General features: G+C 40.8%; 1 protein-coding gene across 1 annotated transcript in view; it reads left to right on the top strand.

Moving 5' to 3' along the window:
- The window catches only part of Ttbk2 (tau tubulin kinase 2), a 125403-nt gene that overhangs the window by 100001 nt on the left and 7188 nt on the right, over positions 1 to 18214 (top strand). The window contains exons 12-14 of the mRNA XM_041678783.1: positions 2539 to 2750; positions 4386 to 4971; positions 11514 to 12781. Of these exons, the coding sequence (XP_041534717.1) occupies positions 2539 to 2750; positions 4386 to 4971; positions 11514 to 12781 (2066 nt within the window). The remainder of the gene's footprint in view (positions 1 to 2538; positions 2751 to 4385; positions 4972 to 11513; positions 12782 to 18214) is intronic.

Genomic DNA, 18214 nt, shown 5'->3' with positions numbered 1-18214 from the left:
ATGTGCAATACACACACCTCACACATACACATGTGCATGCAATTTGAAATAAAAGTAATCTTTTTTAAAAAATGAAATGTTACCTTTTTGAAAAAAGAAAAGATCTTTAAGAATATATGCTTAGTATGTTTGAGCTTCTATAAATAAAAATTTCATAAAATAGGTCCCTTGTAAACAACAGAACTGTATTTGTATAATTCTGGGTTCTGGAAAGCCCAAGATCAAGGCAGATTTTGGGGTCACTCTAGGGCCCTCTATCAATTTTGTGAGCACTCTGCCTCCATGAGCACATCCCGTCCCACATAGTCCATCTTCTTAGACCGTTGTTTGGAATTAGGAGTTAAGTATATGAACTGGAGTATGATAATATAGAAGTTGAGATTGTAGCCTATAAGGCATATACTTTCAGTCATCTGTAAAAGCATTAATACAGAAATGTGGTCCGGCTATTGACTAGCACTGTCTCCACTCACAGTAATCAAGGATGAGCAAGTGTTAGGTGTGTTGCTGCAAACTCAGCTCTGTCACGCTGAGCATACTACTGTGGACTACACCTCAGGTCCTAGGAATCTGATTTTTGTAATGTCAACTGTGGTTGTCCTTATGGCTTCAGAAGACTTAATTTTAATTTGGTTTTTATTTTTTTCTTCTTCAATTTTTATTTATGCATGTAGATATTTTGCCTGAATAAATATCTGTGTGTCTAGTGCCCACAGAGGTCAGAAGAGGGTGTCAGAGCCCCTGGAACTGGAGTTAAGAGAAGATGTGAGCCACCATGTGGGTGCTGGGAAGTGAACCCAAGTCCCTCCATGAGCAGCAAGTGCTAGTAACCGCTGAACCATCTCTCCAGCCTGAGAGATCTGGATTGTTGGCGTTGGTTGGTTGATTGGTTGGTTGGAGACAGACTCTATGTAGTCTGTAGTATCTTAGCCCTTTGTGTTATTTACTCCATGCCTGGCCTTCCACTCTGCCCTGGCAGCTTCTTGTTCTTGTCCAGGTATTGATTTTGTTGTCTATTTGCTTTTAAGAGAGGGAATGAGAAAGGTGTATAAGAATTTTAGTAGTCTCTCCTAACTCTTCTCAAAGACAACATCCTTTCCAGGATTTAGTTTTAGTATAGTAGAATAGGGTTCTGTAAGCATCTAGATAGATATAATGTAAAAAGTGAAGGTCTTTAGCAGTTTTAGACTATTCTTGTACCGAAATACTTTTTTTTTCATGACAGGGTTTCTCTGCCTAACTTTGGAATGTATCCTTGAACCACTCTATAGGCCAGGCTATACTCACAGAGATCCACCTGTTTCTGCCTTCTGAGTTCTGGGATTAAAGGCATGCATTATCACACCCCAGCTCCAAAAATACTTTTTCTTTTTTCTTCGAGACAGGGTTTCTCTGTAGCTTTGGTGCCTGTCCCGGAACTAGCTCTTGTAGACCAGGCTGGCCTCTAACTCCCAGAGATCCGCCTGCCTCTGCATCCCGAGTGCTGGGATTAAAGGAGTGCGTCACCACCGCCCGGCTCCAAAAATACTTTTAAAATAAGTAAATTAATACTAAAACTGAGTATAAACCTAGTATAAACTTAGTACAAAGGATTAATAAACAGAAATTTAATTAAATAAAACTATCACTGCCTGCTGGGAGGTGGTAGGGCATGCCTTTAATCCCAGCACTCGGGAGGCAGAGGCAGGTGAATCCCTTTGAGTTCAAGGCCAGCCTGATCTAGAAAGAAAGAAAAGAGAAAAAGAAAGCTCAGCCTTAGCTTAGGCTTGTTTCTAACTAACTTTTATAACTTAAATTAACCTTGTTTTTTTTTAGGTTTTTCAAGACAGGGTTTCTCCGTAGCTTTGGGACTTGTCCTGGAACTAGGCCGGCCTCGAACACACAGAGATCCACCTGCCTGTGCCTCCCAAGTGCTGGGATTAAAGGCGTGCGCCACCACCACCCAGCATTAACCTGCTTTTTATATAACTTTTTACCTTTTATTCTCCCTGTATCTCCATGGTGTCTCTCTCATGCTTTGATTTATCATCTCTTTCTATCTCTCCCCCCGGAAATCCTGCCTATATCTCCTGCCTAGCTACTGGGTCATTCAGCTCTTTATGAAACCAATCAGAAAGCATCTTGGCAAAGACACATCTTTCTTTACAATGTAAACAAATAATCTGCAACACATATCCATAGATATACAGTAAGTAAATAAGCAAATACATAGATGCAATTTTCAAAGTTAAAATTAAAAAAAAAAATTTAGAGCCAGGTGGTGCACACCTTTAATCCCAGCACTTGGGAGGCGGAGGCAGGTGGAACTTTGTGAGTTCAAGGCCAGCCTGATCTACAAAGCTCCAGGACAGATAGGGCTGTTACAGAGAGAAACCCTGTCTCAAAACAACCAAAATAAACAAATACATTAATAATAATAATAATTTTCTGAAAACATATGTAATCATTTGTTGATATTATTTCAAAGGCTTCAGTGATTTCTCCCATGTATAATATCTGGACTATTTTTCATGATTCTATTTTATATTTTTTTCCTAGGCTGCTACTGAAGAAGAAAATAGCCATGGTCAAGTAAATGGTATTCTCAATGCTCCAAGCCTTGGCTCGCCAGTTCGTGTCCGATCAGAGATTACGCAGCCAGATAGGGATGTTCCGTTAGTAAGAAAGCTACGTTCCATTCACAGCTTTGAGCTAGAAAAGCGTCTGACACTGGAGCCAAAGCCAGATACTGACAAGTTTCTTGAGACCTGGTATGTAATATATTTTTTATTTTCCTATTATATTTTATATCTATTGTGAAAATTCTTTCAAATAAGAAATTCTTGTGTTTTTATATTACTGACTTCATTACGTTTCCACTTGTTTATATCATAGGGTTTTTTTGTTTGTTTGTTTGTTTGGTTTTGGTTTTTCGAGACAGGGTTGGTTTCTCTGTGTAGCTTTGGAGCTTGTCCTGGAACTAGCTCTTGTAGACCAGGCTGATCTCGAACTCACAGAGATCCGCCTGCCTCTGCCTCCCCAGTGCTGGGATTAAAGGTGTGCGCCACCACCGCCCGGCTATTTATAGTTATATATCACCATCATTCTTAATTTGACTTGTCTAATATCATTACAAATTTTATAGCAAAGTCTTTGTCTTTGAGAGTGCTGATGAATTTCCTAAAGCCAGATACAGTAATAAGATGAACATACTTTCTGTGGCCTTGTTAGAAAGTGAACTCTTTGAGGCAGCAGTGTAGAGGTTGAAAGGGCACGGTGAAGACCACACTAGACAGGAATGTGGGGCACACTCAGAGAAAAGAAGCGGTGGCAAAATACATAGTAGTAAGTTTGTCACCGTGCCCTGTAGCACTCACACCTCCCAGGAAAGAAGAAAGGCTAAACTTTAGAGATCTATGTATAAATACCCTAACGATTGTTGTTTTTGATCAGTATAACAAATTTTGGTAACAAGATGGAGATAAAAATGTAAGATTTGAGGTATATTTACAATTAATAAAAGGCTTCAAGAGGATTAAGATGTATGTGGTGGAACTGTTGGCAATGAAATGTTAGGTTAAGAGAGGCTATGGTTTAGCCTGGGGGTCTAATTCAGTTGGTAGAGTGCCTGCCTACCATATATGAGGCCATATGTTCAGTCCCCAGAAAGACCCAAACTTTGTGTTGTAGTTAGTATGTGCCTGTAGCCGGGCAGTGGTGCCGCACTCCTTTAATCCCAGCACTTGGGAGGCAGAGGCAGGCGGATCTCCGAGAGTTCGAGGCTAACCTGGTCTACAGAGCTAGTTCCAGGACAGGCTCCAAAAGCCACAGAGAAACCCTGTCTCAAAAAAACAAAAAATAGTTTAAGCCAGGTGGTTATGTCACACTGTACCTTTAATCCCAGCACTTGGGAAGGCAGAGGCAGGCAGATCTCTGTCTTTGAGAACAGAGAGTTCCAGAACATCCAGAGCTGAATCAAAAAAAAAAAAAAAAAAAAGGAAAAAAAAAGTATATGCCTGTAATCTCAGTTCTAGGAAAGTAGAGGCAGAAGGGTCAGAAATGCAAGATTATCAATTATTATATATCCAGACATGATCAAATGGATGGATTAGACTTGAACAATGCTTTAACCATTTTGAATTACAGTTAAGATGAGAAATAGATGTAAGAGAGCAATAGGAGTAAAAACTTAGTTTGGCAAGGACTTCAACTGACTTTGAGAGTGGACAGTGTTGGGGGAAGAGCAGGAGTGGCAAGTAGAGAACTTCAGCCTTAGGAAATCCCCTTTGGTTTTTTTCATACGTACTCATCACACTTGTGTAAGAATGTTTGTCACAGAGAGTTTATCAGTATCTAATGATTGCTTCTCTAAGGACAACTGAGTAACGTTTTTCTCTCTCCTTAAGCATGGAGAAAATGCAGAAAGAATCTAGTGCAGGAAAGGAGTCTGTTCTCCCTGCTCTGCCTCAGAAGCCTTGCGTTCCTGTTGTGTCCCGCACTGACCACGTCTGGCACTATGATGAAGAATACCTTCCTGATGCTTCCAAACCTGCCTCTGCCAACACACCAGAGCAAGCAGATGGTGGTGGCAGCAATGGATTTATAGCTGTTAATTTAAGCTCTTGCAAGCAGGAGGTTGATTCCAAAGAATGGGTGATTGTGGACAAGGAGCAAGACCTTCAGGACTTCAGGACAAATGAGGTGTTAGGCCATAAAACAACTGGAAGCCCTTCAGATGAGGAGCCTGAAGTGCTTCAGGTCCTTGAAGGGTCGCCTCAAGATGAAAAGATCCAAGTAGGTCCTTGGACTGACAACCATCACTTAAAGGAAAGCTCAGGTGTGGTCTTAGCACTTTCTGCAGAATGTCCTGCCACTGCTGCTTCAGAACAGTGCACAGATAGGCTAGACCTCCAGGCTGGAGCTGCTAGTCAGTTCATCACAGTTACTCCCACAAGTCCAATGGAGGCACAAGCAGAAGGACCCCTGACTGCGGTAAGAAACTGCTTTTGTTGTTATTTTGTGTTGTCTGCTCTATGTGCTAAATTAAAAAAAAAAGCCTGAACTGGGTGTGGTTATACACATTTTCAGTCCCAGGACTCAGGAAGTAGAGGTAGGTTGATCTCTGAGTTTGAGGCTAGATTCTTTTACGTAGTGAGTTCCAGGACAGCCAGGGATACACAGTGAGACCTTTTCTCAAAATAACAACAACAAAAAGAGAAGACTGGAGCTAGGGAAATGACTCAATCAGTAAATTATTTGTTGTGCATATATGAGGACCTGACTTCAGATACTCAGCACCCACATGAAACCCAGGCATGGCAGTACACATCTGTAACTTCAGCACTAAGTTAGAGTATGTGTGGGTCTGGGGGTCGGGGACAAAGACAAACGGGACCCTGGAGCTTAGTAGCCAAATCACTGAGTTCCAGATCTAGTGAGATTCTGTCTCAAAAAATAAGGTGTGTCCCACACATACAAGCACGTTCTTACACAACCACATGCATACATGCACAGAGAGAGACAGAGAGGGAGGATGGGAGAGGAGAGGAGAGGAGAGGAGAGAGAGACAGAGAGACAGAGACAGAGAGAGAGAGAAGAAAAAGAAAGGTTAGGTGGCATGGTGGTTCACAGCTATAACCCCAGAATTTAGAAAGCTATAGAAAGAGGACCACTGTATGGTCAAGGGCAGAGCTCACTGTGGCCTTACCTATCTTTGCAGTAATTCTTCTCGTCTTCCCTTCAGACCTCTGTTTTCCAAGCAGCACTCCTCATTTGCAGTGGAAGCAGGACACCTCAGGCTGTTCAGAACCTGAGTGGTCCCAGGTCACACATCTCTCCTAGATTTGGGATTTAGTTAAGAAAGCATTAAGTTAGCCTAGCGGTAGTGGTGCACGCCTTTAATCCCAGCACTCAGGAGGCAGAGGCAGGCGGATCTCTGTGAGTTTGAGGCCAGCCTGGTCTACAAGAGCTAGTTCCAGGATAGGCTCTAAAAACTATGGGGACCCTGTCTCGAAAAACAAAAAACAAACAAAAAAGCATTAAGTTAACTAAGAGCAGATGAGATGCTTTTGAAGAACAAACTATTCCTTATCCAGGTTTGTAGCTCACAATAACTGTTCAAGTTCATGGCTTTATTAAAATAAACTTTGACTTTTTTAAATGTTTATATTTTATTTCAGTTCTTTTGTTTATCTTGATAAGAATTGAAATAACTAGTCGTTTTCCTGTGTAACAATAAAGGCATCTTTCCTGTGTTCTGTGCCAGAGTCCTACCACAGAATAGAGGGAACTGATGTATTTTTGTCAGCTGCTTTCATTAAAAGTCCTTTTTGTGAATTTGTAAAAAGAGAGAGAGAGAGAGAGAGAGAGAGAGAGAGAGGAAGAGGAGAAGAGAGGAGAGGAGAGGAGAGGAGAGAGAGGAGAGAGAGAACCACTGTAAAGTCAAGCTAGTCTGGGATACATAGCCCCAGGCAACCTGGGCTACAGACCCGAAACTCTTATGTCAAAATAAATGAATAAACAAAAGCAGAAAAGAGAAGGTAGGTTAGTAGATCAGTTAAGATTGGACAATAATTAGAGGCTTAAGTTTAGCAAATGGGTACATGTAAACATAGTTTTTATGCAAAATTCTATAGTCAACCTGCAATAAGGAAAAAATAAAGCCAGGTGGTGGTGGCGGCGCATGCCTTTAATCCCAGCACTCCGGGATTAAAGGACACCTCAGCAGGACACCTCAGGCTGTTCAGAACCTGAGTGGTCCCAGGTCACACATCTCTCCTAGATTTGGGATTTAGTTAAGAAAGCATTAAGTTAGCCTAGCGGTAGTGGTGCACGCCTTTAATCCCAGCACTCAGGAGGCAGATGCAGCCGGATCTCTGTGAGTTTAAGGCCAGCCTGGTCTACAGAGTGAGCTTCAGGATAGCTGGAGCTATATTATGAGACCCTGTCTTGGGGAAAAAAAGAAGAAAGAAAATAATAATTTAAGTGAGCTTTTCTTTGTTACATTAAACTTAATACATGAACTAGCATTACAACTTAATTTTGCAACATTTATATAGACTACAAGGTCTGCCTGTTTATGTGTGTATGTATACAAATTATTGTAAAAATTTTTATTGTTGGGTTCAGGGGGGTTGCACAAAGATGAGAATACCACCAAGTCTAATAAACCAGAAGCAAACTTTATGCCAGAAACCAGATCCTAGGAAAACCAGAAACAAACTTAAAAATTAAAAAATAAACAAAAACCAAAAAAACACCACGGGGCACAGAAACTTATCAGCAGCTAGCTGAGACCACAGCCAGAGATGGTGTTTGTTAGGCTGTGGCAAAAGGCGGGTTTCTGAACCCACTTTTTATAGTAGGAGCCAAGCATTAGGTCTGGGCAAAGTAATTTTTACAACCTTGCGCTGACCTTTCGGTTAGTCAGCGGAGACCCTAAAGAGGGGAGTGAGTTCTAATGTTTATGGGTAACTAGGCAGCCATCATGAAATATTTTTCAGAGGAGATTACAACGAAAGTCACTAATTGCAAGAAACAGATAGATGTCTTTAGCAGTTAGAAAGGGACTGCTAGTAATACTAGAGGTTAATAAGTTAGGATTAACTTATTCTTAGGCTGAGAACTTAGAAGATAGAGGAAATTGTGTTTGTACCTTGTCCACTGTCTCCAGGTACCTCCAGGCAGTGTATACTGGAGCCCCAAGCCTCTCATTTGATGGCGCCAGTTTCCTATAACAGAGACAGTGCCTAACCCAGAGGTTACATATCTCTGTCTCCTAAAGCTTAACTCAGTTCACATCTGTCGTTTATCAGGGATGGCCAGGATACTACTCTCAATTTGTAGGGAGAAGCCCCGGCCTTGTAAATAAAACAGCCAGTTGTAAAATGAAATGTCCTAAACTGATGGAGGCTTCCCAATCATCTGAGAAAATAGCTCACTGTGAATGATTGATCCTTGATCTGCTGAGAAAGCTGCTGATAGTCTGTTCTCATTCTCCTAGACTTAAAACTTTATATTTCTTATTTTTACATTCTTATTTTTGGAATCTACATTTTTATTTTCTTATTCTTGGTCTCTTCATTATCATATTGAAGAATTTCATTCTATGTCTGCTAATCTAGGCCTGCATTTAACCATTTGTAGTTTGTTCATTTATACTGTTAACAGGTCTAAGCCTTTTTTTGAAATCTCTACCCAGAAATTTTTCATGTTTTACATTTCCCTTACTTGTGAGATGCCCACTATGTAGGATGCAGAATCTCAAGTCTGGCTTTCAGAACTTCCACGTTTCTAAGTCAGGGGTAGAATAAACTTCATTTTGAAGTGTTTGAAGGCAGTTGTGACCAAGTTTTCTGGGAAGAAATCTTTTGGAGGAACAGTACTGCCAGTTCTCAGCCCTGAGCATGCCACTATTAAAAACAGTTGCTTTTTTGAAGTAAACAGCAGCTTTGTGAGCTGGAGGAATCCAGAAAAGCCAGCTTCAGACGGTAAGGACTGCAACACAGCACACTTGTTCTGACATAGGTAGCCTGTGCCAGACTTCCTTAAATTTTGTGGTCATTAGACAGCCTCCCTTTCTAACGTAATAGTCTCAGCATCATTTCCCAAATTGAAATTTTTTTTTTGTTAAAACACATTTTGGCCGGGCGATGGTGGCGCACGCCTTTAATCCCAGCACTCGAGAGGCAGAGGCAGGCGGATCTCTGTGAGTTCGAGACCAGCCTGGTCTACAGAGCTAGTTCCAGGACAGGCTCCACAGCCACAGAGAAACCCTGTCTCGAAAAACCAAAAAAAAAAAAAAAAAAAAAAAAACACATTTTGATGTACCAGGTTTAAAACACTTGGAAAAGATACTGATGAAATTTTTTCTTTATGAACACTTCTGTAAGAATTTGTCAATGCTCCAAAATAAATAAATGTCTTCTTACTTCTTTTCCTATCAGAGTTTAGTTAATTGATCTTCCCTCCTGTCCCCTCCAGGACTTCTCTGTACAATTTTATAGATTGTTTGTGGCATAGAGAAGCCTAGCCCAAGAGTTATATAAGCTAGGGCTAACTTCTAGTCCAACCTGAGTTGTGTTTTGTTTAGGATTTTCCCCACCCCCTGAGTGGTTTAGGACTTTTAAACTCATGCCTGTAATCCCCATACTCAGGAAACCAAGAAAGGAGCATTGCTGTGTGTTCCAAGCCAGCCTGAGCTATAAAGGAATTTACTAAGTAGACCAGGCTTGGTCTCGACCTTGAACCCCCAGAGATCCACCTCTTCCCAAGTGCGGGCAGATTAAAGGCGTGTGCGCTACATCCCCTACCTTTGCCCCAGACTATGCTATTTTTTGTTTTGTTTAAATTTATTTGTATGGGTGTTTTGCCTGCATATACGCCTGTGCCTTATGTGCATGCATGGTACCCACAGAGGCCAGGGTGTCTGACCCCTTGACTGGAGTTACAGCTGTGAGCTGCTCTGTGGGTGCTGGAAACTGAATTTAGATTCTTTTTAAGAGCAATAAGCACTTTTAACCCTTGAGCCATTTCTTTAACCCCCAAAATGTAATTTTTTGCTTTTGTTTTTTGAGACAGGATTTCTTTGTGTAGCCTTGACTGTCTTGACTGTCCTGGAACTCGCTCTATAGACCAGGCTGGTTTCAGACACAGAGATAATGCCTGTCTCTGTGCTGGGATTAAAGGTGTGTGCCACTACCGCCCGCCAAAATGTAAATTTTTGATAGGACAGGAATTTGTAATTTAATTATTTTGGGCAATGTCATAAGTAATACATTATTCTAATACTTGTATCTTGTACTTCTAAATTGTCCTTGTCCATGGGTCAATATGAGATATAGATGTTATACCTTCCATGTTATATCAAAGCAAAACAAAAAACCAGGCTATTTGGTGCAAGTATTTAATTTTCCAAGGTTTTTATTATCCTTGAGCAAGAGAAAAAACAAAGTGTGATTCATAAGTTAAAATGGATAGGGTAGTTGATTCATATGGTCTCCTGCTGTGTAGCCAACTCTTAACATGTTACTAAAAAATTAGTGCTATTCTTCCTGAACTATTAAAGTAATTCCATTTGATGATTTCTTTGATTATAATAAATAAATAATAAGACTTCTATACTCATTAGTATGTAGGCTTTAATATTGGGCATTAATAAAACTATGGAAACATGAAGGAAGCGGAGACTAGGAAGGGGATGTCGTAAGTCTGCAGAAAGGCATGGGTGGCACAAGTCAAGGACAAGAATAGAGCAGTAGAAATAGTGTGCCTTTGCTGGGCATGGTGGCTCATGCCTCTAATCCCAGAGACTAACGCACGAAGATTGTTTAAACCGAAAGTCAGCCTGGGCTTAAAAGAAAAAAGTTATCGTCTAACCGTTATGAAATACAGAAGTTCATGGTATGAAAGGTGCAAACAGCTTATAGGGAGGTTACTGTTTAGTCTATAGGTAGCATGTTGTAAGTATAGGAATTGTGTTTTGTCTTTGAACTTCAAGGTTAAGGGAAGTATTTGCAGCTACACTTTGAATCAGTTTTCTCTTGGCCCTGGGTTTTCTCTTTTCTTCTCATCAGAGTTTTTATAGACTGAGAGCAGAGGCTGGGTCAGTAGTAGACTGTGGTGTGCGTGGCTTTCCAGACCCTCATGTCCTGTCTGTAACTTTTTTTTTTGCTTTGTTTTTCTTCATTTATGAACTCATATTAATAATGGAATTCAATTAAATTTGGGGGAAACAAAAATAGCAGCGTTATAGAATTTATAGAAATGAGTTTGAATATTTTATAAAATTTAAAAGGCTATGAGACTGTTACATGAGAGTAAGTCATGTACAGTTTGTTATAATTGCCTTAAATTCTGTCTCGCCGTTCATACACATTTTCCTTATAAGATTGTTAGTCATTCATGCACACGCACACACAGGTCATAAGATGATCAAAGGAGTCGATCTCAGATCTGTAGGAGTTATTTCTGGCTTCAGTCCCAAAAGGCCAGTGAAGCATTGCCCTTTTAAACATTGCTCCGTTTGTTTTGGATCAGTATTGGAATTACATACACTACTGAGGCGACTGCTCTCGGTTTATTGTGAATGTAAATGTTTACCTCCCAATGTCATTTCACATCTACTTTTCTATTTCCACAGTAGGGTCTTAAAAAGGAACTTTAAAAAAGTGATGTACTATGAATTTTAGATTTTAATATTATTATAAAAATATACTAGAGGGCCAGCAAAGATGACTGATGAGATATGACCAGAGTTTAATTCCTAGGACCTACATGGTGGAAGGACCCCCGGCAAAACACACCACACACACACACACACACACACACACACACACACACACAGAGAGAGAGAGAGAGAGAGAGAGAGAGAGAGAGAGAGAGACTGACAGGCAAGATTGTCTAGTGAATAAGGTGCTTGCTCCCAAGCCTAAAAACATCTTTGCTGCTCTTACAAATTATATTATATCTCAAATCATGCATCTGACTGATACCCCACATAATTAGATGCTTTACGTTTTTCCCCACTTCTCCAGATTACAATTCCTAGACCTTCTGTGGCATCAACACAGTCAACTTCAGGAAGCTTTCACTGTGGTCTACAACCAGAGAAGAAAGATCTTCAGCCCCTGGAACCCACTGTGGAACTTTATTCTCCAAGGGAAAACTTCTCATGCTTGGTTGTAACAGAAGGCGAACTTCCTAGTGGAGGAAGCAGAATGGATTTGGGACTTCAGATAGATCATGTTGACCATGACTTATTACCCAATGTGAGAGACGGCGATACATCTCAGGACTTGGGACCAAAAGACCTTCCTGACCATAATAGACTAGTTGTGAAAGAATTTGAAAATCTCCCGGGAGAAACAGAGGAAAAAAGCATTCTTCTGGGCTCAGATAATGAAGATGAGAAGTTAGTTAAAGGACAGCATTGCCTTGAAATCTCTCTCCCAGGAGATTTTGTGACTGTGGAAAGGGACCAGTCAGCTACCACAGAACCTCTTGATGTATCAAAGACACAGAATTTTAGTGTGGTGCCAAATCAGGACAAAAACCATGAGATAATGAAGCTTTTGGCAGTTGGAACTTCAGAAATTTCTCAACAAGTCATTGACCCACATGCTGAAGGGCAGATGGGCCAGGTGGCAGCAATGCAAAACAATAAGCTATTTAAAGGTGCTGACATTAGGAGTGAAGATGTGCCCGGACATCAGGGGGACCTCTCTACTTTTTTACACCAAGAGGGAACGAGAGATAAAGTTGTCCCTAGAAATGGAGAGCTGTATCATTGTGTCTCAGAGAGTCATGGTCCTCCCACCCGCAAGGACATGCTTCGGGCATCCTTTGTAACCAGGCACAGCCGGATTCCTGTTTTAGCACAAGAAATAGACTCAGCTTTTGAATCATCCTCTGCAGTCTCTGCAAAAGAAAAGCTTCTACAGAAGAAAGCCTACCAGCCAGAACTTGTCAAACTTCTGGTGGAAAAAAGGCAGTTCAAGTCTTTCTTGGGGGACCTTTCAAGTGCCTCTGAGAAGCTGCTAGAGGAGAAATTAGCTGCTGCTCCTGTTCCCTTCTCTGAGGAGGAAGTCTTCACTCCCTTTTCCCGTCTGGCCATAGATTCCCACATGAGTAGATCAGCTGAAGATGGCTTTCTGTCACCCATCCTCTCCCAGTCTAGAAAGAGCAAGATACCAAGGCCAGTTTCCTGGGTCAGCACGGATCAAGTTAACAGCTCAGCTTCACCTCAGTTCTTGCCTCGGCCGCCACCAGGAAAGCCACCAATCAGGCCTGGAGTAGAAGCCAGGTAAGGCTTAATGCTTTCCGTGTGTGTATCATTGTATTGGTGTTTTCAAGTGTGCTTTACTGTATGACATCAGTGGTAGTACTTCTTTTGAGCATGTTTTCTTATCTCTCTTTCACAAGCCTTAGGGCACAGTATAGATTGACCCGAGACTATATATTTTGTTTCCACCGTGACAAAATAAAACAAACATAAAATTTACCATCTTACTCATTTTAAGTGTTCTTTTCAGTGGCATTAACTGTGTTAATTTTGCCATGCAACCACTTCTTGGGTTCTCTTCATCATATAAAATTGAAACTCAGTCCCAGCAACACTCATCTTTTTTTTTTTTTTTTATGTTTTCTGGTAAGTGTAGAATCTATAGTATTTGTTCTGTAGCTGACCTATTTTTCTTAGCAGAAAGGCTTTAGGTCATTCATGTTAGTGTCTAGCAGAATTTCCTTTCTTCTAAAGATGGTTGGGAAGAAAGGAACTTCTATCATTTTGGTGGGTGGTGTTTTTTTTTTTTGTTTGTTTGTTTTTTGGTTTGTTTTGGTTTAGGTTTTTGAGACAAGGTTCCCTATATATCTCTGACCTGGAACACACTCTGTAGATCAAGTTAGCCTCAAACTCACAGAGATCTGCCTGCCCCTGCCTCCTTGAGTGCTGGGATTAAAGGTGTGCATCACCACCACCCAGCAATTTTGGTGTTTGTTTTATAGTGGCTGTACAACGTTTTGTTTATTTACATTTGTGTGTGTGCACACGCCTGAGTGTGCCTTTGTAGACACAGAGATCAAGGACAGCTTGTGGGTCTTGGTTCTTTCCTTCTACCTTGTGGGTCTCAGGATCCAACTCAGGCTGTCAGGCTGACAAGTACCTTTGCTGCTGAACCATTTGCTGGCCCTGCCTTAAAGCATTTTGTTCTTTGTTTATTGTGTCTGTTTTCTTTCCTACTGGTGTGTGTATGTGTGTGGTGAAACTTTAAACTCCTTTATTTTTCCTATTGTGTATGTTGTACCTGTTTCATTGTGGTCAACATGGAGTACACAGACTGTCCCGAAGTTCCAGCATTCTACTTGGGTTTTTAGCAGTGTAATGCCAGGAACTGTGCTCCTTTAAGTTTCCATCCCCAGACCTTGTACTTGTTCAGATATAAGAGTACGTCTTCATTTTATATCCCCAAACATAGGCTTATAATTGTTTAGTTTTGCTTTTGCAATAAGAGCTTTTATAGCTCAAACTGGCCTTGAACTCCTGATCCTCTGTAGGCTTCAAGTTACTCTCTAGTATACCCTCATTTCAAACTGCAGTAACTTCATTCAGCTTGCATTGCTAGATGCAGGTCTGATGGTAATGTCGGTGGTTATGTAGTACAGGTATTGAACCCGGGGTCTCACGCATGGTAAGGACATACTCTACCTCTCAGCTATACTGCCAAGACACTACCTCGGCTCTTACCCACAGTATCATCATTTCTCCCTCATCTTTGAGGGATACTTTCTCAACACGGGATTCTTGATTGACAGTTCTTTTCTTAGAACTTTAAAAATCTCAGCCCTCGGGGCTGGAGAGGTAGCTCAGATGTTAAGGGCTCTTGCTGTTCTTCCAGAGTTCAATTCCCAGCAACCACATGGTGGCTCAAAACCATCTCTGAGATCTGGTGCCCTCTTCTGGCCTGAAGGTATACATGCAGGCAGAACACTATATACATAATAAATAAATCTTAAAAAAAAAAGTCTCAGACCTCAGACTATTGCCCTTTGACCTCCAGAAGTGCTGGTGAGAAAAGTCTTTGCAGACTCCTTATATGTAACAAGCTGTTTATGTCTTGCTGTTCCCAAGACTTTTGACAATTTGACTGTGTCTTGGTTTGATGATAAGTGATTCGGTAACTTTGGGGTTATCCTGCTCAGAGTTCATTGAGCTTCCTGGGTGTTCTATCTTGGGAGTCTCCTGCTGTTCTTCAGGCAGTCTCTTCTTTCTCTCTTTTCCTTCTGCAACTCCTATGGTACCTCCATCAGTCCACTTGTTAGAGTCTTAACTCTCTTCTTTAATCTTTTATCTTTCTGCAATCCAGAATATCTGTTTTTCTATCTTACCGTTTTCTTCTTCTCACTGTTCAAATGTGCTTACACACCATCGCACTTGTGTGGCAGCCAGAGATCAGCTGGAGGGAGTTGGTTCTTTTCTTCCATCATATAGGTTCTGGGGGTTGACCTTAGGTCACCAAACTTGGAGGCAAAGCATCTTTCCCCACTGAGTCAACTCTCCAGCCTGCCCTAATCTTTAATATTTAGTCTTAGAGGGAAAAGAGAGAAAAGTAGAGGTAGAGTGAGAAAATACTAGTTCTTTGTGTCCCTGAAAATCACTTCAGTCACAGAAAAAGGGGGCTTACAGTGATGGACAGAGATACAAGCAGAGGTAGTGGGCGGCCGCTCTTACATATCATGAGAACAGCAACGAAAAACTAGATAGAGCACAGTAAAATAAAGTTTAATGCCATTTTTTTTTTCAGACTTAAGCCAGCAGAATAAAAGGAATTTTCAACCAATGGGACAATTATCCTTTTTTTTTTTTTTTTTTGGCTTTTAGAGACAGGGTTTTCCTGTGTAACAGTCCTAGCTGTCCTCTTGTAGACCAGGCTGGCCTCAGACTCACAGGGATTCACCTGCCTCTGCCTCCCGAGTGCTGGGATTAAAGGCATGCGCCACCACCGCCTAATGGGACAATTATCTTTGAAGTTACCACCATATGATCGAACTCCTAAAATTAAAACTAAACAAAATAAAAATATGCCAGCCTCTGAAATGTCCCATCCTATCACTTTGAATAATGTAGCGTAAGTCATTTGTATCATTAGGCAATTTCTTTTTTCTTTTTTTATTATTTATTTTTATTTTAAAAAAGAAAACAAACTGTTTTCATTATACATACCAATTCAAGTTCCCACTCCCTCCTCTCCTTCCATTCCCTCCACATACCCTCCCACCTCACCCCCATCCATTCCTCAGAGAAGATAAGGCACATTGCTTTGGGGAAGGTCCAAGGCCCTTCCTACTATATCTAGGCTGAGCAAGGTATCCATCCAAAGAGAATGTGTTCCCAAAAAGCCAGTGCATGCAATAGGGATAAATCCTGGTGCCACTGCCAGTGGCTCCTCAGTCTGCCCCAGCCATGCAACTGTTAACCACAGTCAGAGGAACTAGTTTGGTTCTATGCTTGTTCCTTCCCAGTCCAGCTGGAGTTGATGAGCTCCCATAGCTCAGGTAGACTGTTTCAGTGGGTGCGCCCATCATGGTCTTGACCCCTTTGCTCATATTCTCATTAGGCAATTTCTTGATAGTTGATCTGGTTAGTAAACACAAGGGTTAGGATCTTGTAGAATTCTCAGCACTAGCAAGAAAATGTTTGTATTATTACCATTGGAACTTGCAGAATGAGAAAATTACGCATTAATTCATGTACTTAGAAGAAATGGGAAATTAGAGGAGTAGTACTACTGAAGCAGAATGTAAATTAATTTGTAGCTTTTGTTATTGGATCGTTTTTCTGTTCAGCACTGTATGCAGGTTAGCCTATACTTATTTCTCATAAAACTATAATGAATGTTGAATGCTCCCAAGGCATCTGAGAAAATTATCTTTACTAGTTTGCATTGATATAAGTAATAACAACTTGTTGATTATTTTTACTGAGAATTTATTATTCAGAACTTTGAAGCTCATGCTGGTGCTGTGCACCGTGATCATCAACCATTGGCAGTGTCATTGTTGTTGTCCTCATTCATAGCTGTGCTGGCATCGGGGGTGGGGACAAAGAGCAACTAGAACACAGAGCCTCCAAACAGACTTTTTTTCCCCAAAGATTTTATTTTTAATGGAGGAGAGGGTATGTGTGCATGTGGCAGGTGCCCTCAGAGGCCTGAAAAGGGTGTAGGATCCCCTGTAGCTAGAGTTAAAAGCGGTCATGAGTTATCCAATGTGGGTGCTGATCCTTTGGAAGCATTGTACTCTTAGCTTCTGAGCTATATCTACAGCCAAAGGATAGTTTTTGTTTGTTTTATTTGTTTAGTCTGATTCCTTCAAGTTGTATGCCAACTGCTTTAGAAACTATTACTGCCACAGGGCTGAAGGTGGGATGGGTAGCTACTACCTTGCTAAAATCTGAAATTGACAAAGTTAACTGAAGTTTATGATCCAAGTTTTCCTCTGTGTATTGCAAGCTTTTAATTCACTTCAGATTTCTAAAATAACTTCATTCAACAGACTCTTCTCTGCATTTGTTTTCTAGGTGGGAGAGGTTCCTGGCATCAAAAAAAAAATGTCCGCATATATATATTCTCTACTTAAAACCTGACATACTACTCAGCTTATTGTTCTTATAATCATTTACAAGAGACAGGCTAACTTAGGAGAATGAGATTCTAAAGAAGTTCACTGGAATTCTATATAGTGTCCCACCCCCTTAGTCACAACATATGAACACTTGTGTATTTCTACATATGTGAGTCTCCCTTTACTCTCATGGAATCTAATCACTTCCCAAAGGCCCTACCTCTAAATGCCAGTCAGACTAACATTCCACTTTGTTATTAACAGTAGCTTAAGACCTTAAGGATTAAACTAATAAAGATGGTACAGAGACAACCCATACTTCCGTATGAATTGATTATAAAGATGGCTGTGATAGCACACATGGATGCCAACACTTGAGAGACTAAGGCAGAACAAGTTCAAGGCAATACACAATGAGTTTCAGCCCAAACACTTGAGAGCCTGTCTTAGAAAACCATTATAAAAACAAAAAATTTTGATTACTGCTAGACATGCGGGCAATGATCACACTTGGGAAATTCTGAAACAAGAGAATTGGTAGTTAACCTGACTATATAACAGAACCCTTTAAAGATTAAAGTCTTTACTTAAAATTAGTGTGAGAGTGTGCATGTGTGTGGGGATGTGCATGTGTGATAAGGGCAACCTTGTGGAATTGGTTCTCTCTTCCCACCTTTATGTTGGTTCCAGGGATCAAACTCAAGTCACCAGGCTTTCATGGCAAGAGCCTTTACCTACCAAGTCATTCCCCTGGCCCCTATTGGGATTTTAAAAACCATACAAACTAAGGTATGTTTGGTTAGTAATGATGGAAAGCTAAGAGATGGTAAATATCTAGAATCCTACTAACCTGGGAAGCTGAGGCAGAAAAATGTCACGCTAAGGCCAGCTTGGCCTGGATGTTACATACTGAGCTCCTGACCAATGTAGGCTACATAGGAAGACCTTGTCAAAGGAAACAAATATTAATCAAAAGGAAAAAGAGACATAGCAGATGTTATCTGTCTAATGTCACATACAGTATACATGTGAAAAAGAAACTAAGTATCTGTTTAGTGTATTTCCTGGTTTTGACATACATCATAAAATTATGATTTGGGATACTGTGGCTTTTAGG

The sequence above is a fragment of the Microtus oregoni genome, unplaced genomic scaffold, assembly GCF_018167655.1.
Source record: "Microtus oregoni isolate MIOR12 unplaced genomic scaffold, Mior012 000031F_ref0000149, whole genome shotgun sequence".
NCBI lineage: Eukaryota > Metazoa > Chordata > Mammalia > Rodentia > Cricetidae > Microtus > Microtus oregoni.
Note: the sequence above shows the minus strand (reverse complement) of the source record. Positions and strands in the feature narration are given on the sequence as shown.